The sequence below is a fragment of the Crinia signifera genome, chromosome 6 (assembly GCF_055691185.1).
Source record: "Crinia signifera chromosome 6, ASM5569118v1, whole genome shotgun sequence".
NCBI classification, from domain to species: domain Eukaryota; kingdom Metazoa; phylum Chordata; class Amphibia; order Anura; family Myobatrachidae; genus Crinia; species Crinia signifera.
In genome coordinates, this window is record NC_139222.1 from 33,275,651 (window position 1) to 33,302,466 (window position 26,816).

At 47.7% G+C, this 26,816-nt stretch overlaps 1 protein-coding gene across 1 annotated transcript; it reads left to right on the forward strand.

The window, feature by feature from the left end:
• Nucleotides 1–13,502: 13,502 nt before the first annotated feature.
• Nucleotides 13,503–25,669, forward strand: LOC146009578 (uncharacterized). The gene is made up of 6 exons (XM_083150023.1): nt 13,503–13,568; nt 18,368–18,481; nt 20,964–21,020; nt 22,757–22,876; nt 24,266–24,388; nt 25,523–25,669. Exons 1-6 carry the CDS (start codon nt 13,503–13,505, stop codon nt 25,667–25,669), a joined length of 627 nt encoding a protein of 208 aa, XP_083006149.1.
• The last annotated feature ends 1,147 nt before the right edge of the window (nt 25,670–26,816 follow it).

Sequence of the window (26,816 nt, forward strand, 5' to 3'; positions counted from 1 at the left end):
GTAATGAGCGCCTCTCGGTTCCCGGCCCCCTGTTGGTCAGATCTGGGATTTTGGTGTAAAAGGGGTATTACTGGGATCCATAAAATTGCATTACTGATCTCTCCATTGTAACAGTTACATGTCCCAGGAAATGGAAGATCTGTTCTGGCCTGGCTAGTATCTAATTTGCCCAGAGCTCAAGGGAAATAATTAATATAAGCTTTGAAGTGTATGACTTAAATTAAATAATCTTTATTTTAGTTCTGGTTTCTCTTGTTATCCAACCGAGGTCTCAAGAGGCGTTAGAAATTTGTTTAAATATTAATAATTCTGTATGCAGGCAAAAACATAAGTTTGCCTTAGTATAGAGATCATACCCTAAACCAGGGGTTCCCAATCTTTTTTGAATCAAGGCACCCTAGAGTATCAGATTTTTTTCACGGCACCCCTAGACCAAATTAACATAATTAGATTGGGTTTATATGCGATTCTTAGGGTCAGTTATGTGGTAAAGGGCAGGATTTGCTTCTGTTTGTACACATTTTATGATTGGCAGCCACCAGCACTGGTTTTGCTCATAAATAATTAACCATTAATAATTTGAGTTGGTCTTGGACCACCAACCAAGGGCACCCCTGCATGTATCCTGAGGCACCCCTGGGAGCCACGGCACACAGTTTGGGAACCACTGCCCTAAACGTTGCACTTTGGCTGGTGGCAGTGACCGTGTTGAAATTAATGCAAATTATGCTACATAAGGGTACCTCTGTAGTTTCATGGCGCCAGCATGGCGCCGTGCGTCTGAGTCCCCTTGCGGGGCTCGCTTCGCTCGCCCACGCTGCGGGCTCGGTGGCTCGCTACGCTCGCCACGCTATTTAAAATCAACTCCATGCCAACATGGATAGTGGGGGTATCAACTATCCATGTTGGCATGGAGTTAAGTTACTTTTTTTAACATATTTCGTGGCCAGCGTAGAACCCGGAAGTAGCACGGCGCCATGCTGGTGCCGTGAAACTACAGAAGTACCTACATAAGTGCTGCTGACTTAAATGCTCATTGCCAGGGGTTCCATGCTCGTTGCCATGTGGGATTACATTCTCATTGCCAAGGGGGTATACATGCTCGCGGTAACTGGTGGACAGAAGTGACAGCCATTGACAGCCGGGCAGAGAGCGGGGGGCTGCCCGGCTGTATTCAGAGCACTGCAGGTGCCCACTATTTTAAATAATACCCCTTTCACACAAGAAAATGGAGGGTCTTACCCGGGAATATGGTCCCAGGATCATGCAGGGACATCCCCGGGTTGGCCCCTTTTACAGCAGCCTAGTCCCTGCATTTTCTGGTGTGAGGGGGAGAAAAAAAAAACCCTCCCCCCCCTTTAACCGGCTATATCTTCAAATGATTTTGGTCCCGTGAAACTGGGCCATTTGGTTCCAGATAAATCTGTCCTCAAAGAACATGAACAGCCATTGAAATGACATTTCAGTAATAAAAACAATCAGTTTACGGGTCCCATGTTATCCTATGGGGAAAACATACTGCAGGTCAAAAGAGCAACTGTAACATGTTTTAATAAGGAACATGCCCAACTGTCTTACAGAACTTTCCCCTTACCTAACAAGCTTTTATGAGCCCTCAACAACAGGTTCATTAAGCCCGGTGAAGTGATAAAGTGGAAGGTGATAACTCAGCAGCCAATCAGTTCCTAACTGTCACTTTTCAAACCCAGCTGTAACTTGACAGTTAAGAACGGATTGGCTGGTGCGTTATCACATAAAGGCATACATTTTTGAAAGGGAAAGTTAGAGAGAACACCGTTTGTAAACTGTTGGGTATAAAACGCTCACTTTGCAACTGGATGGATTTTAAGCAGATAACGCACTTTAAAGTATTGGCGGTAAGCAGTGGCGGAACTACCCAGGGTGCAGGGGGTGCAGCTGCTATGGGGCCCGGCGGCTGGGGGGGCCCGATGGACAGCAAGCACTCCCTGACCCCTGCACCGTGCTTTGGTTTTCCTTTTTTAAGGTAGCCGCTGCAGCCGCCTGTGTAATATATAAATGTGCTCGCCGAGTCGCCGGAGCCAGGGAAAGTAATTAAAGAGGGGGGCGGGGCGGGGCGCGAGTCCAGAAGAAAGAGTGTGACTGTGGCAGTCTGCAGCAGTGCAGTGCAGCCTGGCTATGGCACTGCAGTGGTACTGTGAAGGCAAGGCAGTGAAACTGACGGCGAGGGGTGGCCGAGGTAGGAATTTTGCCAGTGATGTGTATGGTGCTGGCTGTGTCCAGAGAGGCACAGCCGCTCACCACGGCCGCCACCTCCCTGAGCCTCCCACCGGCCGGGTGCCGCCGATACTCTCCCCGCCGCCTCCACCCACTACGGTCCCCGGAAACCACCCCCCACCTCTGCTCCTCGTGCTCACCATGCTCCCCACTCCTAGTAATAACTTGAAGAGATTTATCGATGCACTGTGTGGTGTGCAATTAAATCAAATGCGCCCTCACCAGCAGCCTATCTTCTAGCAAACAATATGGTAAAAAAAAACTGAAAATATTGGATTGTGAATTACAGGCACTTGGGTCTGATGTATAAATGATTACTGATTTCCAAAAGGTAAAAAACTGATATTTATTATAACCTCCTAGAGCCGGGTCATTTCAAGCACAAAAAAAGAATAAAATAGAAAATCACAATTTTCTTTAAAAAAGAAAATGTCTCTTTAAGAGCACTTTTAAATTGCAGCACAATAGAACAAGGGTGTCTCAAAACACAAAAAAATAAACTGTCTCTTTTAAATCACTTTTGAAGTGCAGCACAATCCAACTGAAGCCAATTGTCACTAAAGTCCTCACTGAAATAAACATACACGGGGTGGGAAAAAGATGTAAAGTTCGTACCTCCACTCCCGGCTATTACTTCCAGCCACAAGCCGCCAGACGTCTCCTCCCTGCCGCAGCCGTGGTCCCGGCTTCCAGCAGTAAGAACTTTTTACCGTGGCGGTATATCGTGGAAAAGATCTATTAGCCGGCTCCTGTCACTCCTGCCGGTATCCAGCTGCGGCAATTGGTGGGGGTGGTTGTATATTTATGGAATCCACAGTTATCCTCCAAAGTTTGCAGAATTGGTGTGCGGCAGGGGTGGATGTGGTCACCCTTTGTTTTTATATTCATTTTTATTTTTTGTTTGTGCCGTACACTAATTCTACAAACTTTGGAGGATAACTGTGGATTCTACAAATATAGAACCATCCCCACCAATTGCCTCAGCTGGATACCGGCAGGAGTGACAGGAGCCGGCTAATAGATCTTTTCCCCGATATACCGCTGGAAGCCGGGACCATGGTAAAAAGTTCTTACCCATAAAAAAGACCAGAGACATCTAAAAAGAGCACACCTCATTAATCCCATCCCTTAGAAAGAAATATAACAAAAAAATACCACACAAAATATAAATGAAACTGGCACCGTAACAACATGTATGATGAGCTTTGCGGTGTGTAAAGGGCTTTGTGGTGTGCCACATAATGTGTAATGGGCTTTGCGGTGTGTCAAATAATGTGTAATGGGCTTTGCGGTGTGTCACATAATGTGTAATGGGCTTTGCGGTGTGACACATAATGTGTAATGGGCTTTGCGGTGTGTCACATAATGTGTAATGGGCTTTGCGGTGTGTCACATAATGTGTAATGGGCTTTGCGGTGTGTCCTATAATGTGTAATGGGCTTTGCGGTGTGTCCCATAATGTGTAATGGGCATTGCGGTGTGTCGCATAATGTGTAATGGGCTTTGCGGTGTGTCCCATAATGTGTAATGGGCTTTGCGGTGTGTCTCATAATGTGTAATGGGCTTTGCGGTGTGTCACATAATGTGTAATGGGCTTTGCGGTGTGTCACATAATGTGTAATGGGCTTTGCGGTGTGTCACATAATGTGTAATGGGCTTTGCGGTGTGTCGCATAATGTGTAATGGGCTTTGCGGTGTGTCGCATAACATGTAATGGGCTTTGCGGTGTGTCACATAACATGTAATGGGCTTTGCGGTGTGTTGCATAATGTGTGAGGGGCATTACCCTTTGAATCGATGCCACACACCTTTTATAATGCGTGCATTTTTATTTTCAAAATATCTATTGGAGGGGCACATTTTTACTGTTCCCACTAATGGTGGCCACACACGATGCGCACTGGTAGAGAACTTAGTTAGGGGGGCCCCATTATAAATTTTGCTATGGGGCCCACAAAGTTCTAGTTACGCCTCTGGCGGTAAGCAACCACTCACTGCCACCCCTGAAGTGAGCATGCCTGTCCTCAGTCTGAGGCATTAAAGATGTTTGCATTTTAACGCTTCTATTTCCATATTACAGGTATTTGTGATACAGAACGATGTTGTGATTTCGATGCCTCCTTCAGTATTCGCAGCGACAGCTCCACCATTTCCGCCACCACAGCAAGGACCACCGCCACCACATCCGCCACCGCCACCTTATATGGTCGAAGGAGAGGACAAATCTAGACCAATAGCTTAGCAATGTTAATTCAAAGCATATATTATTTTTATGATAAACAAAACTGCTATTAATAATACTTCTAAAACAGATAATATAATAGTTGTGCAACATTAATCATATATTATGTATATTATAAATGATCCAAGAAGTGTGGATACAGCGATTATCAATAAGACAAAGAATAAAATAATATGGATTATGGAATGCATTGAGGTGACTGATCAGGGATATACGCAAACCAGAATTTTGGACAGTTGAGCAATCATCGGTGCTTGGCGCATTCACCTATCGCAGGGATGGGGAACCTTTGGCCTTCCAGCTGTTGAACTGCACATCCCAGCATGCCCTGCAACAGTTTTGCTATTTGGTCATACTAAAACTGTTGCAGGGCATGCTGTGTAGTTCAACAACAGCTGGAGGGCGAAGGTTCCCCATCCCTGTTCTAACGGTACCCGGTCCCTTGGTCGACAATGTCTAGGTGGACAGTCTCTAGGCTGGCCACTAATGGTCGACGGTGACTAGGTCGACACCTATAATTGGTCTACATACCCATGTCGACATTGACAGAAGGTTGACACACGCAAAATGTCGACATTGACATATTTTACGCCGAAATGGTTGATACAAGTTTTTCATGTGGTTTTTTTTCTTTGACAGACTTTGGGGGTCACCCTGATATGTTTTGGTCCCCAGCGTAGTTGCGCCGAGGACCGATATTTGCAGTCTGTGCATGTGCATATTTGCGCATGTGCAGGGCCACTGTGCGGATGCATTCGGCGACTTGCATAGTCGCAGTGGCACACAGGGGGGCAGCATGAAGGCGGGCAAGGGGCGTTTCCTGGGCATACCAACAAAATGGTGGGTGCACCCAGGAAAATGCTGGGCATTCCCACGCGAACGCAGGCGGGCACCTGTGTGGCTGATGTCCTGTAACATCAGCTGGCCCACCCCATTTTCGCACCCAGACGCCACAGTATAGTCAGTCAAAACTTGACAGGGTATTGTCTAATCGCTGTGACCCATACTTCCTTGACCCCGCTTACCCAAAAATGACACAACACCTCCTGTTGGATAAAATTGGCCACAGCGGCCATCTTTATTAAAACAATACAATTTTAACAATAACCAAAAACATTCCCAACGGAGGTGGTCCCCGAGGCCCCAATAAACCTATCCACACATTCAAGCACTTCCAGGAGTTCTTACCCCCAGCCGATAGCGATTGGCTCGGGGGCACCAATTGTCAACACCCAGTGCTCATTACTTAACCTCACCCAGGGGAGTCCAGCCCCCTCATGGGGCCCTCCCCGCCACATAATTAAGCCTCAATGCCACTAACCTCGAGGACCCCCCTCCGCACAGGCCACTGTGACAAAAAGGACATAATATTACAATCATCTACCTAACCCCTATAAAACAGGGAGGGTGGGTGGGAGCTGCTGTAAAAAACTCCCAGTGTCCCCTTTTCCCGCCTGAACCCTGCTTATAAACCCCTCCAACACCCTGTTAAACCCCTCCCACTTTGACCCTTTCCTTTGAAACCCCTTCTATAACTTCCCCACTAATCAGCTCCCTACAAACCCTGTCAGGGAAGGCCTACCTCTAGGCTTTGCCTCAAGTCCGGCCCCTACATGACAGGGTATTGTCTAATCGCTGTGACCCATATTTCCTTGACCCCGCTTACCCAAATTGGCCACAGCGGCCATCTTTATTAAAACAATACAATTTTAACAATAACCAAAAACATTCCCAACGGAGGTGGTCCCCGAGGCCCCAATAAACCTATCCACACATTCAAGCACTTCCAGGAGTTCTTACCCCCAGCCGATAGCGATTGGCTCGGGGGCACCAATTGTCAACACCCAGTGCTCATTACTTAACCTCACCCAGGGGAGTCCAGCCCCCTCATGGGGCCCTCCCCGCCACATAATTAAGCCTCAATGCCACTAACCTCGAGGACCCCCCTCCGCCACCAAGCATGGGATTAATCCCTTAACCCCGTGCGCCCCCCCACATCCGGACCGCTGTTTCCACTCCCTCTTGTAGTCCCAAAGACCAAATATCCATCCCTACAGCATTCAGATGTACACCGTCCCCTCTCCAAAACGCACCAGCACCGGATTCAAGCTCCTTGTGCCTCACCACCACTGCCCCATTCCTGGCCATAAAACACCCAATCGCCCTGTTGACCTTAATCCTTGCCTTATTGATCTTGTCAGCCGACCTTGCATCCCTCCAAAATTGACGTGGCACAATATCCGACCATACCGTGATCACCTCAGGAAACATAGCCCACAAACGCAGGAGATCAAACTTGATATCCCGTATCAGTTCCCTAAATGGTCTGCCCCCAAGGTCATTTCCCCCAACGTGTAAAACCAATATATCGGGTGCCCTATCGAGCCGAACAAAGCGGTGGAACTCCCGCAATACTCCGCTCCATACCATACCGCGCTTCCCCAGCCAGCGGACCAACGCCTCCTCTCTAGCCAAACCCAGCTGGCGGCCATTCGGTCTCACATCAGCCCGTAACGCTCCCCAAAATACATATGAATGTCCTAAAATCCAAATCAGGCACGGAGGCTGCCCTAAAACAGAAAAAACACCCAATCAAACATCAACAATCCCCTAAGCGAACATAAGAACGAAAACGAGACGACTCCCAACGCCCAATACGCTTAATCAACTCATCACCAAACCCCATCCTAGCAGCCTCAGTTGCGGCCCCAATCCGGAAAGAGTGACCAGCATATTCCTCCCCCTTTAGGCCCAACGTCCGCAGCACTGCCCTGAACACACTTATGAACTGGAATCGCGACAGAAAAGACCCATTTGCATGCAACAACAAAGGATCACCTCCCCTGCCAACTCTGATTTCCCTAAACTTCCTTAGTCGTGCCACCGGGCACATATCCGACCCTGGTACAGAGAAGAGGACCACCCGCTTCCCCCTTCCCAACTGATCCGTCTTTGACCTCCTAACCGACAGCTCAAACCTATCCGAGTATAAATCCACATCCTCTTCTAACAAGCCCCCCGGCCTGGACACGCTTGGACTCACAAGCTCCCCTATCCGCAATGCCCTGAAAAACGCAAGAGAAAAGGCTACACCAAACAACCTTTCCTCAAAATTGGAGCTGCAAACCGCCCCTAACTTCTTGCCCATACTCTGCAATAACTGAAAAGAAACCGGCCTTCTCTGATCCTGGACCACATGACCTCTCCTCCACCCCTTCAATGCTTGCGAAATCAGAAAATTCTTTGTGACATCAGACCTACCACATGAACGAAACCCAAAAGCCAAACCCGCCATGCAGCGAGTAATTTTTGCAACTGACCAACCAACCTCCTTACAATGGCCAATATATAACAGGACAGCCAACTCATCATCATCCTCAGGCAAACCTGCTACCTCACGCCATTCCAACCAATTCCGCCAGTCCTGATTATACGCCGACCATGTGTTCGGGGCCAGAGATTCCCTGATGAGCTGGTCAACTACCCGTCCAGCAGATCCCAGAGCCGGCTCGGGCACGCGGTCCCCTCCCTGTCCGCATCTGGCACCAAATCCCGAAAACGCTCCCACTGTGAACAAGACAAAGAATCCGCAACACCGTTAGAGACACCAGGGACATGCCTCGCCACCACCCACAAATTCAACGCCAGACATTCCAACACTAACTGCTGCAAAATCGTGACCACCGGCGGGGAAGATGCCGACAATTGGTTGATGGCCATGACGACTCCTAAGTTATCACAATGAAAACATACCTTCCTGTTGCGGAACAACTCCCCCCAAATCACCACTGCAACTAGAATAGGAAACAACTCCAACAATGCCAGGTTTTTCACCATGCCTCTCTGTACCCAAGACTCCGGCCACCGGCCCGCGCACCAATGTCCTTGGAAATACGCCCCAAAACCGACACTCCCAGCCGCGTCCGTGAAGAGGTCTAGCTCCGTGGCCACACACGCGTCTGACATCCACAACGCTCTGCCATTAAAAGCCTCCAAAAATGCTGCCCAGACTCGCAAGTCCACTTTCAATTCACTGCCCAGTCTGACAAAATGATGAGGAAGAACCACCCCCGCTGTCGCTGCCGCCAGCCTCCTGCTGAATATGCGGCCCATAGGCATAATGCGACATGCGAAATTCAATTTACCCAGCAAGGACTGCAACTCCCGCAATCTAATTTTCTTCAACAGCAATGCCCTCCCCACCTCAGCCTTCAGCCCCAGCAATTTATCCTCGGGCAAACGGCACTCCATATTCACGACCATCAGGGACAGCGCCAGCCGGCGTGACATCATCGGAGGCGGAGCCCGCTGGGCGCTGCTCGTTCCGGACACCAGTCCTGCTCCCATCTGCACGCTCTTCTGCCCCCCTGGCACGGCCCACCGTGCGCCGGGCAGCAGCATGTTCCGCATGCCCCACCGCTCAAGGTCCCGTACCCCGCACCGCCGGATCTTCTTGCACGGGGGGTGGATCCCCCCGCGCGGAGAGTTCCGCCTCCTGGACGGATTCCTCCCAGACCGGGTCCTGCGGGCGGAAGGTGCCCGTCCCGCAGCCCGGCCTGGAGGGTCCCTGACGGGGCTCCGTGAACGGCGCTGAACCCTGGGGGACACAGATGGGCTGAAGCGCTCCGGAGGCCGGAACCTCCAAGGCCGTGCGCCCGCTGGAGCAGCCTCTTGCGCCGCTGCTCCCAGTCCCCCCAGCAGACCGGACATCTGCTGCTGCAGCCATTCCGCCCCTCTGGTGCCCGCTGCTTCCCTAAGCGCAGCCAGCGCAGCGGATACCTCCAAGTCAGCAGCGCCTGGGGAAGCCATGGAAGCTGCAAGCTGCTGTAAAAAACTCCCAGTGTCCCCTTTTCCCGCCTGAACCCTACTTATAAACCCCTCCAACACCCTGTTAAACCCCTCCCACTATGACCCTTTCCTTTGAAACCCCTTCTATAACTTCCCCACTAATCAGCTCCCTACAAACCCTGTCAGGGAAGGCCTACCTCTAAGCTTTGCCTCAAGTCCGGCCCCTACATTTGTTTTTCCCCCGTGTGCACCCTTGCAGATGGAAAAAAAGGGCCCAATCTACCTACAATCTACATCCAATTGGTCGGAATTGGATCTAGATTGAGGGGATCGGGCCCTAGTCGTCCTGGTGTGTACCAGGCATTACCGTTACCGAAAACCTGCTCCCCCATCTCCTCTTCCACTGAGCTGCAGCCCGGAGGTCTCGGAGCGCAGGATTTTTCAAAAATTAAAATGCAGCACTGGCTAGTGAGCCAATCAGAGCTCGCGTACCGGCAGCCGCTCTGATTGGCTCAAAAGCCGGAGCAGCCAATTAATTGGCCACCAGCTACCTGGGTTGAATAACCCTGCGCTCCAGTACCTACTTTGTTCAGCACACTGAGCGCAACGCAGTGGAGGCAGTAGGGGGGGTTGCGGTGGACAAAATGGGCTGCTCGGGACCTTCCAGAGGCCGGGGCCCGGGACGGCTGTACCCACAGCACCGCCCTACTGGCTGCCCTGTGCACAGGGTGCGCATTAATTTGCAAAGGGAGAGTTTTCGCTACTTTCACGGTTGCACTTCCCAGCAGATCGCATCATATGCAAATCGCATGCAAATCGTATGCAAATATGGCACGCAATTTGCATACAATTAGTATGTGATTTGTCATACGATTTGATCCGCGATGCGATTTAGCACACCCCCACTATTCACGTCAGACTGCAGCGTGGGGGGATGCGAGGGGCAGCGGTACGCGTCCTCCCGACCTGTTCATACCCACACTGATTTTATAAAGTGTGGCGAGCGCTGCGAGCCCCACGAGGGGCGCGGAAAACGAGCCTAAAGTGTAGCGAGCGCAGCGAGCCCCCGTGAGGGGACATGGATTACTTGACGTGTATTCCGCGGCCCCTCGCCACGCTTCGGGCTCGTTTTAAGCAGACGCTCGCCACGCTTCGGGTTCGGTGGCTCGCTGCGCTTGCCACACTTTTTTATAATCAACTCCAAGCCGATGTGGATAGTGGTCGGGAGTATGCGTACCGCGTCCCGTCGCGGGACACACTGCACTCGCCACGCTTCAGGCTGACGTGGATAGTGGGGGTGTGTTAAATCGCATCGCAGATCGAATCGTATGCAAATTGTATGTAAACATCGCATACGATTTGCATACGATTTGCATACGATCTGCTGTGAAGTGCCGCCTTGAAACTAAACCGAGTTTTCTATATCAGAGTGTGATCAGGCCGGAATGGGGACCTTTATCTCTGGCTGCTTTACCTCTCTCCAAACTCTGATAAATCTACCTCTTTTAAAAAAAGTGGGCACCCTTTTAAGTCTGAAAGCTTCACAAATGATCCCCGGGATAGACCGTGAAGCCCATCCCTTCAAACTATACACACCAGTAGTTTCACACCTTTGTTTTCCATGGGATGGTGAAACATCTATATGCACTTTGTAACTTTTATATCTTTATAGAGCGTGCTGTAAAATCCATTTAGAAGTTGTCGTAGTCCAAAGTACATAAGATTCTGCATTTGTCCATTTTCTACTCCACTTTCTACCCCCTGGATGTGGAGTTTCATAGAAAGATCTATATATGGCCTCTCAAACAAACCCCTTAAATGTGCATCTAGACGAATCCATACAGAGCAACATCCTGTCATCCAGTCAGCGCAATACTGAACCTAGATGGGATGACCCCCCTTCTGCACCGTATTGGAATATTCCACTAGCTGATGCCCCTCAGAATGTACCACCTGCTCCCGCTGAGAGGAGGGAGTCAACACTGTTCCACCAAGTCTTTCTGAGGGCAAAACCAAGATCACGAGGGGTAAGTGTAAATAAGAGGTGTTCTGCATATACTGTAGCTTGTAAAAGAGTAACATAGCAGGAACACAAACATTTCACGTCCACAGAAACCATTTTATGTAAATCAACTGCCGGTAATTTACACATTCCTAAATGCGTGTGTGTGTGTGCGTGCGTGCGTGTGTGTGCGTGTTTTACATTCTTATCTTAAATAAATCTAATAAAAAAGCATATATATGGAACCAAGTGTTCCAGTAAACTCTCTAACAAAAGTAGTACTAAAAGTTATATAGCATCTAAATTATGTAATGAGAATCAAAGACTATCAGGGCCGGCGCCACCACTAGGCAAATCTAGGCATTTGCCTAGGGCGCCGGCCACTGGAGGGTGGCATTTTGTCCCCCGTGCCGCGGGGGTACCTGTCCTGCGGCGCTGTGTATTTAAAGCTGGCGGCGGAGGCAGCGAGGGGTCCCTGGAGTCAATAAGAAATTGAGCGCTATCCGCCGGGCTATGCGGAAGCGCTTCTGTTGTGAAAACACTGTCCGCACGCTGATTGGCTGAGATTCAGCCAATCAGCGTGCGCCGTGCGGCCAGTGTTTTCACAACATAAGCGCTTCCGCCAGTGGCGTAGCTAAGTTTTGGGCGCCCCCCCGTCGTTAGGGGGGGCGCCCATACCCACCCCCCGCCGCCGCCGCCCCGTCAAGCACCCCCCCCTGGCCGCCCCGTCGCCTATGCTAACCCCCTCCCCGCGGACTTACCTATCGCGCTGCGCTGGTCCCGGCGGCTCCGTTCTTCTGCTGAGGACCACCACAAAATGGCCGCCCCCATACAGCAGACAGTTTCAGAGAACAGTGTGCTATATGGGGGCGCCCATTTTGTGGTGGTCCTCATCAGAAGAACGGAGCCACCAGGACCAGCGAGATACGTAAGTCTGCGGGGGATTGGGGGGGTTAACTATAGCACCGCAGCCCCCAGCGCCCCCCTGCGGTGGCGGGGGCTGCGGTGCTATAGTTACGCCCCTGGCTTCCGCATAGCCCGGCGGATAGCGCTCGTTGACTGCAGGGACCCCTCTCTGCCACCGCCGCCAGCTTTAAATACACAGCGCCGCAGGACAGGTACACCCCCTCCCCCGGCACCGGGGCGCCCCCACCCCGACTCGCCTGGAGCGCTCCGGTGCCTTGCATCGGCCCTGAAGACTATATATATAGTATATATATATATATCCTGGATAAGGTTGGCACTCACTTTTAAATCCAGCATCCGCCTGGGGTTGCACATCAGTGGTACCTTATACAGGCCACAAATACAGTCCAATCCCCAAAAAATGGCAATCACCAGGGCTTTGGTACTTTTATAATTCCATTAAAAAAGAAAAACAAGAAAAGCAGCACTCACCTTCAATAATGAGTGAATCAATCTTTAAAAATTAAAACGATTTAATTTATCATGTGGTATGGCCAGAGCTGGTGCAAGGCACCGGAGCGCCCCAGGCAAGTTGGGGTGGGGGCGCCCCGGTGTCTGCCGCCCGGTTACCTGTCCTGCAGCGCTGTGCGTATATAAAGCTGGCGGCGGCGGCAGCGGGTGGTCCCTGCAGTCAATAAGAAATAACGAGCGCTATCCACCGGGCTATGCGGAAGCGCTTCTGTTTTGGAAACACTGGCCACACGGCGCACGCTGATTGGCTGAATCTCAGCGTGCGGCCAGTGTTTCCAAAACAGAAGCGCTTCCGCATAGCCCGGCGGATAGCGCTCGTTATTTCTTACTGACTGCAGGGAGCCAGCTTTATATACGCACAGCGCCGCAGGACAGGTTCCCGGGCAGCAAGGGGGGCGAAACACCGCCCTCCAGTGGCCGGTGCCCTAGACAAATGCCTAGATTTGCCTAGTGGTGGCGCCGGCCCTGCATATGGCAAGCACATATATAACAATAATAAAGCATATATTACAAAAAATTGGGTACACTGTTTACAAAAAATATAAATAAAAATGCTGTTTTAAAAACAATAATGGTGTCAGATCTCACGTGTTATCAGGGCAATCCTCAAATGGGGGGTGGAGGAGCAATGAGTCCCGCACTGTCCACACTGTGCAATAATCCCAGTAATTGGATGGAGTCCAGAAACGGCAATTTGTATTCCTGTGGGCACACTAAGGGAGTGGCTGATGTTTTTGGTAGCCTACCTTCAACCTCGTGGCAAAGTGTCCAGGTCAGATGGAGTATTTAGCTGAAGACTTCCGATTATTGTTTGGGGAACGCAGGGGTCAGAATATTGAGCAGGTAGGTCCTCCAAGATTACCCAAGATCTGGCATCCAGCAGTACCAACGCGTTTCGCTGTCCAAACGTCAGCTTTGTCAAGCTGACGTTTGGACAGTGAAACGTGGAGCAATGCTGTGGTGTGTGGGCATAGCGCTGTTCGAGTTTAGGGGTACTTTTCTTTGATAGGTAGTTCCACAGTGGGCGGGACTGGTGTATCCTTAAATATTGACACATGCTGTTAGGGATTTGTCTGTGTGTCCTGTACGAGGTGGTCATGATTAAGGCCACGTTCCATGGCCGAAACATCGACCTGACTGTACAGTATATCTGTGAAATTCTCTGTGGTATGGAATAAAAATCCTGCTGGAATTATAAAAGTACCAAAGCCCTGGTGAGTGCCATTTTTTTGGGATTGGACTATACTGTATATATATATGACTAAAAATGACTTTTCCATGGCAAACTTACAGGGTACCTTAACCAAAAACAGCCGGTCCAAAAACAGCATATACTGTACACAGGGCCAGCGACACCACTAGGCAGCTTTAGGCATTTGCCTGGGGCACAGGCCACTGGAGGGCGGAACTTGGGAGCAGTTCCCCCCTTGGATCCAGTTGGACCCCCCTTGGATCCCGCAACTCCCCCTCCCCCTGTGGAGTGACCCCGCGGCGGCCGCATCATTTCCCACGCCCGTGCCTGCCCCCACCCTGTGGAATGACTCAGCGGCCGCCGCAACACACCTCCCGGCCCTGACTATACACAAAATCATAGGCTCCCTGTCACTAACCCACTGGCCCACCCCCTCTATCGCCTGGCCACTTGCTGGTGTCTTGCACTAACGATGAGCTGTAAGAAAGTGTGACATGTGTGCCTGATTACTAGAAGCGCTTGCTCCATCACCTGGACAGGACCTGCATGGACTGAAGGTGGCACTCAACCAAAGAAACAAGCGCAGGCCCGATATGATGCCAACGTTTCAATGCAGTTTATTGCATTTTCGTCAGGGTGCTGTTACAAAACATATATGACACAACTCAACTAAATACCCTTCATCCATGTCCACGTCCTCTCCTGTCGTCGGACGAAGTAAACCAAGCGCTGACATCATCCACCTGCTCGGGGGATGGGCCGAAGCGTACCTGAGGAAACCACATGATAAAACAAACAAATTAAGACATTGCATTTGGTAACCTAGCAACTGCACATGCAAGTACAGCGAATATCAACTATGTCATAATACAGCATCCAATAAATATCAATGAAAAAAGATATGCAAAAAGAGTATGGAACAAATATAGTATGACAGCAATACACAGTCCAAGGTTACATATTAAGAGAAACAGGACAGACTGAGATTTTCATTTTGACCTCTTGGTGCCAGCGTATCGAGTCTGAAAATCCATCTGCTTTCTGCTTGTAGAAGCCAGAGACCTCTATCACCCCCCCCCTCCTCCCCATTTATTGATGGGTATATGTTCAATAATCCGGTACCGCAGGGTGGCTGAGATTTGCCTTGCTTGCCTTGCGGGCTACAGGATGTTCACTGTGGCCAGATATTAAAGCAGCTTTAATGGTGGAGCGATGTGCTGCAGCTCTTTCTTTAAATGCCCCTTCCGTTTTTCCGACGTAATGGCGGCCGCATGGGCAGCTGATAAGATATACAACAAACTTTGTGCTGCAAGTTACCCTTTGTCTAATGTTGAAGCATTTACCAGAGTACGGGTGGTAGAATTTGTCACCTGCAACCATGTGGCTGCAGGTGACACAACCCATACATTTAAAGCATCCAGGGCGTGGAGTACCCAGGAATGACTTTGATGGAACTGATTCCAACAATGGTGCTACGTCATTTTTGACAAGGAAGGATTGAAGATTTCTACCCCTTGTTCATCATCCGATAGTTTTAAAGGGATTTCAGAGACGGATCTCCGCTGATAATCGGCCAATATTTCTTGCCAGATTCATTGATGGCGGTACTCGCATGGTGATAAGAGTTCACACAAACAAATTTGTCTTGTTCTAAGGACTTGTCTTTAGGAATAAACTTAGTACCTTATTTTTGGCCTCTATGAGTACTGCTTTGGGGTAATTTGTGCCCCTTTCAATGAATTTGTTGATCATATTAGACAATGGATAAATATGAGAGCGAGAATATCCTAAATGTTTGATATGCCGGCCATATACTACAATAGATTCATTGATGACCTTTTTTTGATCTGGTGGGGAGATGCAGAGTTATTTTGTCCAGTGGTAAGGGGCCTTAATGAATTATGTGGTCCCATTTATAGCATCTGCAGATCATGAAAGGATGGACTTTTTGGACGTGACAGTGATCAATTAATAAAGCACCATGCTTGGAATATACTTTATTTTGCAAACCGACAGGCAGAAACACACTGTTATGGGCCACGAGACATCACCCCGACAAGCTGAAATCGAACTTGCCCATTTCACCATTTTTAACTCTGATACGGCACAGGCAGGAAATCCACTCGAAGATTGCCGGAATGGATTTCTGGTGAGGCGTTATAAGCACTCTGGTGTACAAAAATGTCTCAATAAAGCTAGAGATATACAGTACATGCAACGAAACCCAAGACCAGCAGAAAAAGCATAGTGCTGAAAGACTAAGGAAATGGCCAATTACCAGTTCGGACCCGACCTTCAAAAAAGTTGGTAGAAGTCCACTAATGATGGACATACAGTATGAAGGAGTCATAATCTGAAAGATGTTCTAGGATAAATATGACGCCTGCCTCTGAGAAAAAGGAAATGTGGTCACAGACACAAAATGGCTGCTTTACATGGCTAAATTGTACAACGTATAGCGCGCCGCTCAGGTTGGTTATTCTATGACCCCATATGGGCAGGAAGATTGCCCTACAACCCCATCGGAGGTGACTACTGGACCATGTGATCTATTATCTGATCTGCCCTTGCAAGCTGAAAAAATGTACAGAGTTTTAGTGAAATAATAAACCAACATCGTTTGTCTATACCAGGGGTGGCCAAACCAGTCCTCGAGATCTACCAACTGCAATTTGTCGGTTAGGAATGAATGCAGCACATGTTTGAAAATGTGACAGTTAGTAATGACTGCTCCAGTTAGGTGGTTTGGAAATCATGACCTGTTGGTAGATCTCGAGGACCGGTTTGGCCACCCAAGTTCGTAGGTTTTGCATATGCAAACAACCTGACTTACAAACCGATAGCTGCACATTTCCTATGGGCGAATCATCCGGTGTCAGCTTAATGCTACATGATTATTGATTGGGTCACACCCCCGACTAAAAACCTTAAAGTGATATTGTATAAGTAGAATGTGCACTTTATAAAATGTCAATAGTCAATATGTATGTAACGGTATCAGCTCTAGTAGTAAAGGGTTAACTAGTTTCTGGCACTTTATGTAGTTAGAAATATGGGGCCAAGGGTATTACGCATTAGCAGATGGAGAGTGATTAATTAACAGCCAATCAGTTCCTAACTGTCATTTCTCAAACACAGCCTGTAAGCTGATTAGCTGGTCCTTTATCACTCTTTGGGCCTTATTTTGGTTCATTCTTTCTGACAAAATCCTTCTTAGAAACCATGTGCACTGCAGGGGGGCAGATGTAACATGTGCAGAGAGAATTAGATTTGGGTGAGTAATTTTGTTTCTGTGCAGGGAATATCCTGGCTGCTTTATTTTTACACTGCAATATAGATCTCACTTTGAAGTAAAACCCCACCCAAATCTAATTCTCTCTGCACATGTCACATCTGCCCCACCTGCAGTGCATATGGTTTTGCCCATCTAAGAAGGATTTTGTCAGAAAGAATGAACCAAAATAAGGCCCAAAATCACTCTCCACTTTATCACTTGTTAATGCTTAATATATTTGGCCCATGATACGGTTGAAAGAGTGGCCATGTAGAAGTGATCCAGAGGATCATGGGAAATATTAGCGCAAATCACTGATCAGGAAGTCAGTGTTTTGGGGTGTGCGTTCCACGGTGGTTGACACATTCCCCTGTGATGGGGGGAGAATGGAAGTGATAGGCGGCCACTTTCAGGTTTGCTTTCAACAGTGGGCGGAACGAACGCCAGTGATAGGTGCGAGGGTAGGAAGTGGTAATGGTTGCTTCTGGAGATGCATTCTATGGCGGTGGAAAGTATACCGGACACTGAGCGGAGCAAGTCACTGTTACGGAAATGAGATCCGGCACAATAAGTGCTACCATGAGGTGGTTGTCCTTGGAATGAAAGTTGTATGGGTGAGTGCAATAAAATGCTCTGTATTGAGATTAAATACCTGTGTTTATGAGGAAGAAAGGCCTTTTTTGTGGTGGGAGGTAATCCGGTAGGTGATTGTTTGTGGCATATATAGCCCCCCTGGGGTGCAGGGTGAAGATTCACACTGGATAGGCAGGCAGTGTGGTCTTGAGAAGAGTCTGGGTTGAGACAAAACATTAACCGCTCTGTTAAGGCTGTGGATTATTAGATAGACAGTGTTTAGATAGACAGTCAGTAGGTGGACACAAAAAGGTCAACATTCAATAGGTCGACAGGGCCAAAAGGTAACAAAGGGAAAGGTCAACATGGTCACAAAATCGACAGGGTGAAAAAGCTCAACATGAAATAGGTCGACACTGTCAAAAGGTCAACAGGGTCAAAAGGAAGACGGAGTGAAAAAGGTCAACATGAAAAAGGCCGACAAATGAAAAAGTCGACATGAGTTTTTCATGACTTTTTTTTTAAACTGGCTTGTTCTTATATACTTGAGTACTGTATGTATTCTTCAGTACACTTACTGCAATGTCTTGCTGTGTTTTACAGGTTTTTCAGATCTTTGTGGCTCACTTTCAGCTAGCTCTTGGGATTGTCCAAAACTTTGTTGGCGGCCGGAACATCACTTGGCTGAGTTACATCATATTTTGGGGGCCACCAGTTGTACGTATTTATGGATGATCTACAGTATTATCTGTTCATTTAAATACTATGTACTTAAACCTTATTAAAATCATAGATGACACTGAATTTATCCACAGGCGATTACTACTACTACTACATTGCCAGGGTCGGACTGGCCAATAGAGGTACAGGGGAAAACCCTGGTAGGCCCCACTGCTCAAGGGCCAACCTCTTCTTCCAGGGACTGGATTGGCTCCCTCGGCCAATGGTGGGGGTTTGCGCATGGCCATGCAGATGCGTGAATATGCCCATGTGCAAACCCCCCCGGCGAGTTACTTTTTTACTTTTATTGCTCCGTAAGAGGGGGGGGGGGGGTGCATTCGGTGGTACTTTTCCTTGTACTCTGTTGTGGGTGGTAAATTAGAGGGTGCAGGGGGCCTCCAGGGAAAGCAGGGGACTTTCCCACCTCCCGAGGGGACAGGGGGGACCACACGATTTTTGGGCCTCCCTGCCATTCCAGAACAGTATGCCTTAAGGGTTTGGAAAGTGGTTAATAGTGGCGGTATGAAGGGGGGGCAGTAGGCTGAAGTTTTGCCTAGGGTGCTGAGAATCCTTACACCGGCCCTGCCTACCGAGGCTATATATAAAAACATAATCTCATGAACGGATTCTGATGCTTTCCTCGACATTTTATGAAGCATTTGTTGAGAAAGGTTTAGGTGTATGAAGCATTAACCTATGATAAAAGGGAGCCGAGCAGTGACAAATTTAGTAAGAGTGACAATTTCAGTAAGATAAGAATGGTAGTGCTCTACAGTGCACACAGTGGCCAAGAGTGGTACTGCAGTAACTGAGCTCTCATTGAAAGCTTCAGGCTCTCATCACATCTCATCCTTCACATAGGTCCCGAACCCCATCTTTACTTAATGCTCCTCCTTCATCTGCTTCCATTAATCATCAGTAATATTGGCAAATCTCTCCCATGAGTGCCACTGCTTCCTACCTCACCATGTGTGCCTATGATCTCTCCTCTTATAGTGCATTTGACCTCCCCTGAGCCATGTGTACCTCTGGCCTCTTCCTCACCATATTTTCTGCTGATATCCTTCTCCGTATGCTCCTCTGAATTCCTTTCTCCATATGTTCCTCTGACCCCTCATCTGTAACTCTGCTTTACCAAAATCCCTCCCCCTAGTGGATAACTGTGTCAATAAGAAATCTTTATTTCCAGGAGCTGGTTGCAAATGATAATAAATAGAGCTCCGAGGGGTGGGGAGGGGCGATTGAGAAAAAGGACAGCAGTCAGCAGTGACTGTAGCAAATCACTATGAAATGAGTGGAGAGAGAGATTTGTCCTAGTTCAGTAGCCCCCTCTGTCTGTCTTTCTTTCTTTCTTGGTGCCCTCCTGACAGCAGAAGCCCAGTGGTTAGTGCCTCCACTGTTATGCCACTTAAGAAGACTGGTGAAAAATAATTATAAGGTCGTTTCTGATTGGACCAAATTAATCCATAGTTATATGTCTGTGAGATTTATCAAATCTTGTTGAGAGATAAAGTGCAGAAGTTGCTTATAGCAACCAATAAGCTTTTATCAAGCACATACTGTAAATTGACAGTCAGAATTTCATTGGCTGGAATGGGCAACTTCTCTTCTTTATCTACCTTCAAGATCTGGTAAATCTAATGCTGCCCATACACTTGTATGCATATTTTAGGGATCATTCGAGGCGACGTGCGGGTCTGCCATGGAATGTTGCATCGGTAGATAGTATGTGCTGCACATAATATCTATCAAATTGCCGGAGCGATTGCATGGGGTTTTTAACCACATGCAATCGCTCTAATGCAATCCGTGGGTGGGGGGCGAAGTGGATTGCTTTTGGTGGCGTCGGGTTTGGGGAGAGGGGGCCGGAGAGACCGCAGCCGGTGTCCGCCTGTGTAGTTTAGCACTGTGAAGGAGCGCTAGCAGGAGGCGGGGGTCAGCGATGGCAGTGTTTTTTAAAAAAATTTAAATTCTGCCGCCACGCTGACCCCAGCCACCTGCTAACGCTACTTCATAGCGCTATGCTACTCCACCATATACTCGCAGCTTAGCAAACAGGTCAGCGCCGCGCGTCTCCCCACCAACACGTCCCCCCCCCATGCCACCCGCACTGCCTGCATCCCCTCACAACAAGCATGCAAGGGGGTGTGTACGAGAAATGGTCGCTGACCACTGAATCATCTTTCTCCTCTTCTGTGAAAACTGACTTTTATTTCAGATGGGGAAAAGGGGGCGGGAGCTGAAGTCATGTGATGCCAGCTGCCCACCACGATCAGGCAATGGCCATCTGCATTTCCAGGGGAACGCCCAGTGATTTCATAAAAGTCCTGTCCGCCCCTGCCCACCACCTCTGGCTCTAGAGCGACCAACCTCGGCCCCATAGTTATGTACTATTTGGGTAATATGCGCACGATTAACTGAATGTATCCCATTCCTTGTTTATGAAGTAAGTGACTTGTATACTTGCTTTGCTTTGCAGTTGATCATTTCAGGATTTCTGGCTGCTGGTGCTCAAACTGTACCCTCTATCAAGCTGGTGAGTACAGGCTATCGCTCTATATGTGCCAGTATGGCAATGATGTCTTGAATGTGGTTATAAAATGAATGTACTGTAACTGTATCTATTGCATAGCTGCCTCCCCTCCTGCATTCTGCAGGAGACTCCCTGACATAGCAGCAATCTCCCTCTCTCCCTCATTAGTCTAGCAATCTCCCTCATGTCACCTAACCCACATTACACTGTTACATCATAGTTACCTCCCCTCCTGCATTCTGCAGGAGACTCCCTGACATAGCAGAAATCTCCCTCTCTCCGTCATTAGTCTAGCATTCTCCCTTATGTCACCTAGCCCACATTACACTGTTACATCATAGTTACCTCCCCTCCTGCATTCTGCAGGCGACTCCCTGTAATAGCAGCAATCTCCCTCTCTCCCTCATTAGTCTAGCAATCTCCCTCATGTCGCCTAGCCCACATTACACTGTTACATTTTTTGTGAAAAGTAATGACAGATAGATACACTTACATTGAATCACCAGCACCATTTCCCAGCACTTTACCAAGTATAGTATCTCTTACTAACTGTTCTGGGGCTCATCTACATTTGGATATAAGTCATTTTAAAAGATTCCTCTCAGATGTAGCAGTACACACCCATGCTTCCAGGTGCTACGTTCACAATCTCTTTTCACAATCTTTCCATATATGGAACTAGACACGCCCTTTGGGTGGAGCATGACACGCCCCCTCAATGGGGCGCTGTGCAAAATTCTATTACCAACTATAATCTCCCTGAAACTAATTTTCAAAAGTAGGCAAGTATGATCTATTTGCTTCTGTTTATTATATCCACTCAGGCTTTTTTAAAATATTTTTTTATCTCATCCAAACCAAACAATAAATCCCCCTCTAGCTCATTCTTCTTCATATAATGGGCCTGATTCAGTTGTAGACAGAGTTGCTGCTTCCATAGCTCTGTTTGGTAAAGCAGCAGGAGACACCTATTACATTTAGACTCCTCATGCTGCAGCCTAGGACCAGTGGTTTAGCATTAGCACCTACAGTGTGCATAATGCATAATGTGTAATTGGCTTAACTGTGTGACATAATGTACTATGATTGTTATGGTGTGTGGCATAATGTGAAATGGGCATTACGGTGTGTGGCATAATATGTCATGGACATTATGGTGTTTGACATAATGTGTAAAGGGCATTACAGTTTGTGGCATAATGTGTCATTGACATTATGGTGTGTGGCATAATGTGTAATGGGCATTATGGTGTGTGGCATATTGTGTAATGGGCATTACAGTGTGTGGTACTATGTGTAAGGGGCATTACAAATAATGTAAGTTGCATGTATCAGGATCTTTTTATGGGTGTGCAGGTTGCAGGGATATAAGATGGAACTTTCCTGCAAGGCCACACACCCTGTCATGAGGCCACACCTTTTCATCACGGCCACACCTTCTTTTAGAAACCTGTGCGTCTACAGAGTGCACAAATTCTTTATTCTTTCTGTTTTTTCCTGCTGCCCCTACTTGTTGCCAAATGTCATCAGGTTGTCAATCACTGCCAGTCTGATTCCATTGTGTGCCAGTCATCACAGGGCACAGTAGTGCACCTGCAGAACGGGCCCAGCGCATGCACACAGCACCTCCGTCCACATCTGAGTAACCCCCAGTATGTCGTGATTACAGTTTATGGTCTTTCACATACAGTATATGTGTAGGCTGTCTATAATATGAAGGCCATCATTTCTCTGCACAGGTCACAGCTGCCTTCATATCGCAAGCCATCAGCCTCACGGTCTCGTTACTTGGGCTTGCCTTAGGATTTGTTGATGCTTTTAGACTATATCCGTGTGGCTCTGAGTGTAATTATGGTAATGTAAGTATCACTAGCCAAATACGGCAATCTTTACATCATATTTATTAACACAGGGTTGTTGTTTTTACTAAAACAGATGAAGCCGCCATCAGCCAGCCCATCCGCCCGCCAGATCTAATCAGCTGGTGAGCGCTGGCGCAGGCTGGCGGACAGCGGGCCAGCGGACAGGGACGCGCAAGCTGCTCACTCGTCCCCGGGCTGATATTTTGTGTAAAAAAAAAATAGATAATAAACTATTGTGTTTTGTTTTGGAACAACAAGTCCCAGCAAGCCTGCACCATATGCAGGGACTTGGAGAACCACACGTCCCAGCATGCGGGGCATTAAAGGGCCCACTGGTACTTGTAGTTCTACAACTAAACAAAAAGTGAAATAAACACACACACATTAGAAAAATACAACTTTAATTCATACTACATTCATTCATACATACTCACATATGGATTCCATCGTCCTCTTCTCCAGTAGAATCCCATTGGGTACCTGTGGAAGGAAATTATGCATACCAAGACCTCCGGCGCAGATGGCGTCCTCTTCGATCCATAGTAGGCATCCCAGGGGTTAAAATAACAAAACGCATTACCCGGACCATCGTACGGGAGCAGCCATAATGTAGAACTTGCGGCTCCTCCCTTGAACTAGGGGATTGGCCCAGCCCCAGCCAATGAGCAGTGGCCTCCGGTGGAGCTCCACTGCTGATTAGCTGAGGGAGGGTCAATCCTCCAGTCTTGTTTTGGACAGCTTCTCTGATAAATCTCTGAAGTTTTATCTAAAGGTCTCGAGTAATTGTGAGATCCCTAGTAGTTCATGAAAGTCCTTCAAGACTTCCAAGGTTCTGCCAAGGTCTTTCTGATTACTGAAATGCTGAAGCCAACCATTCATCCTTTTTTATAAAAAATTATTAGCGACCTGCCCAGGCTGTACCCGTGAACAATGTTGAATTTATGGCTATGGGCTTTTTTTAAATGAAGTGTTGGAACATGGGAACGGCCTGCGTTTAATGGGGATCCTCATGCAAATGCAAACGTGAAGCAATGTGCCGAGGACAGGTGGCTGAGTTCTCATCAGCCGCCCTCCCCTGTCTTCGCCCTGGAGCCCGCATTTGGGGCGGGCACTCCTCAGTGATCTCCTCTGCTTACCAAGTCAACCGGAATGAGTAAAGTCCATCGTTGCGATATATTGTTAACGATTTATGGAAGAAAGCACTCACATGACCATATATTTTTTTCACTCGCTTCACTAAAATTGTCACTGCTTGGCTCCCTTTTGTTATAGATGAATGTTTCACTCATCCAAACCTTCCTTAACAAATACTTAGAACCGAATTCTAATACCCAAGATACTGTATGTAGTAATGCCTGTAACTCTAACAACTGTGATCCATTGCAGATGGGAACGCTCGCCATTCTTTCAATTCTTCTGATGACGAACTTGCTGCAGTTAAGTATGTCTAGTTATATCGTCGTCTTTGGATGGAGAGCTCTCAAACTTCATTTGGAGAATCCGCCCCAGGTAAGAAACATGTAGCATCAATGCGAGATATACAGGAACATACACCACTACTGTTTAAAAATAAGTAAAGTTCCTCATGCGTTTATAGCTGCAAGGCAGCAGTGCTTGCATACAGCGCACACAAGTCTGTGTGGCTTTTGTAAATCAGATAAAAAGTACAGGAACCAGTCTTTGCAATATCTGAGTAATAGTGACTGATAAAGAATCAAACATTTGCGTTTATTTATTGTCATTTATATGCTTCCGAAAATCCTGTCCCCCTCCCGGATACCGGCGTGCATTCACACGTGAGCCCGGAGAGCTGTAGCCGGGGGGCGGCAGAATTTTAAAATCCTATTCAAAAGACTGGCCGGCCGCTGATTGGATGAGAGAGCTCTGTCAGCCAATCAGCTGCCTCCTATTCGGGTATTCGGGCGGTCCCTCAATTCTTTCTGGCGCATTCCAATTGCCTCCTGCTGCAGCCCGAACCCTGCTCCCTGCCGCCGCACCCTGCTTGCCACCCGCCGCTGATCCCCCCATCTCCCCCGATACCCCGTTCCCTGCCCGTCACACCCTGCACCGTATCAGCTGCAATACATCTTGGGTGCTTAGCCTGTACTCAGCCAGACTGACTCCGATGTCATACACTAGCGATTTGGGCTGATTTCACCCGCTTACTCGGCCCAATCCGGCGGAATTGGGTGAAATTGGGCCCAAATCACGTGGCGTATGGGAACCTTTAGGACATGGAGGATAAACCCAATACCCTGGACATAATTAAGCAAAAAATGCTACATATTGCATAATTTACTGCAAAACCTATTATGATTATAATTAGTAATGTTTGTAATTACTAATTAGTAATGTATGATTCTAATTAGTAATGTTGAGCTAATAAATTAGATAATTCTCAAATTCTCCAGATTTATTTTATGTATGTTCTTTTTGGATTTTATGTTTATAATATGTAATGGTACTACAGATATATGAAATGTGCATTAAATATTTAAATATAATATGATTTGATAGTAGAATTTCTCTTTGCAGATCCATCCAGATCCCGCTACTGATTTCCCAGACCCTCCAGCATATTCTGAAATCTCAGCAAATTTTCCCCAAACACCAGACTTTTCTCAACCTCCGCCCTTTTCTCAGTTACAAGACTTTCTTCACCCTCCGCCATTTTCTCAGTCACCAGACTTCCCTTCACTGCCGCCATTTTCTCAGTCACCAGACTTTCCTAAGCCTCCAGCCTTTTCTCGAACGGCAGATATTTCTGAACCACCGCCATACTCTGAATAATACATATCACTAACATTTCCCACTGGATGTGATCAGAGTTTGGTTTGGGAGTAGACAGCAAAGGATACTGATGGCAGCAACTGTGGACTGATTGAATCTTGCAGGTATAAGCCAACAGAGAGAAAGTATTAACCAATCAGCTTCTAACTTCCATTTAAACAATGACAGGATGATTGGTAGTCGATCTCTGTACAAGTTTGAATAAACCTCCCAATTTATCCCTGTCACTCAAAGTGAAAGTAAAAACTGTCACCACTCAAAGTGAAAGTACACTGCAGAAGCTGTCATTTTGGTGGGCTTTTAACTAGTACTGGATAAATGGATGGGGTTGTATAACTGTCAACTCTGCAGGTTCTTGAATGGAGACAAAGTAAGCAGCAATTTTATGGTGTGTGTGGCCATTTTGCTTATGAAATGCTAGGCTGCCTCTTCCTATCTCATTGCTATGGCCACCAGTGGTTGTGTGAACTGAATCTAGTTGCTGCACTCAGCCTTGCTATGGTGTATGACCTGTGACAGCCTCACCTTTGTAGCAGAGGTTGGCTGTTTCTCACCCAGTTTTAAGCCTCCTACACAGCTGTTTCTGCTTCAGGTAATGACTGTGTTTCAAAAGAAAAGTTTAGGTAACTGCGTTACCTGTAGGAGGCGCAGAGGTGTGAGTGGCTTTGTCAAGCTGCAGTACAATAGTGGGGGGTGTCAGTCCCCAAAATAATGGATACGGGAAAAAAAGGAGGAAAGACTGCGCTAGAAGCTAATATTACACACAATTAATACATAAACAATTCAAGTACCATTAAAATAATTTTTAATCTTAAAATTTAAAATGGTAGGCTGTATGAACTACTCAGTAGTAGAGGTCAAATTTGACCATTAAAAGCCTTAAAACATAAGGGGGTTATAGGTGATATAAAGGGGGAAGGGGGGGGTCAGATTGAGTTTAGTGACTAAATTGTTGGTTTTTGTAAGTCCATACGGTACCGTATAAGTCCTTTTCTTGATTATCCTCGCCTGTATACTGAGACCAGGGACAATTCAGCAGGGGAGAGCCCCACTGGCAGTTCCATACAGGAGATCCGAATCTCTCTTCAGTGTGTTCGCCAGATGTATTTTTGGGGGTTGCCTCTGGGTGATGGTGTCGACCCAGGAA

What these genes read in the sequence shown, in the direction of transcription:
- LOC146009578 (XM_083150023.1), top strand. Translation starts at nt 13,503, where the DNA reads ATGGAGTATTTAGCTGAAGACTTCCGATTATTGTTTGGGGAACGCAGG. An exon ending in GGGGTCAGAATATTGAGCAG is followed by an intron (nt 13,569 to 18,367) that starts GTAGGTCCTCCA and finishes TGTGTTTTACAG; the next exon opens with GTTTTTCAGATCTTTGTGGC. An exon ending in CTGAGTGTAATTATGGTAAT is followed by an intron (nt 22,877 to 24,265) that starts GTAAGTATCACT and finishes GATCCATTGCAG; the next exon opens with ATGGGAACGCTCGCCATTCT.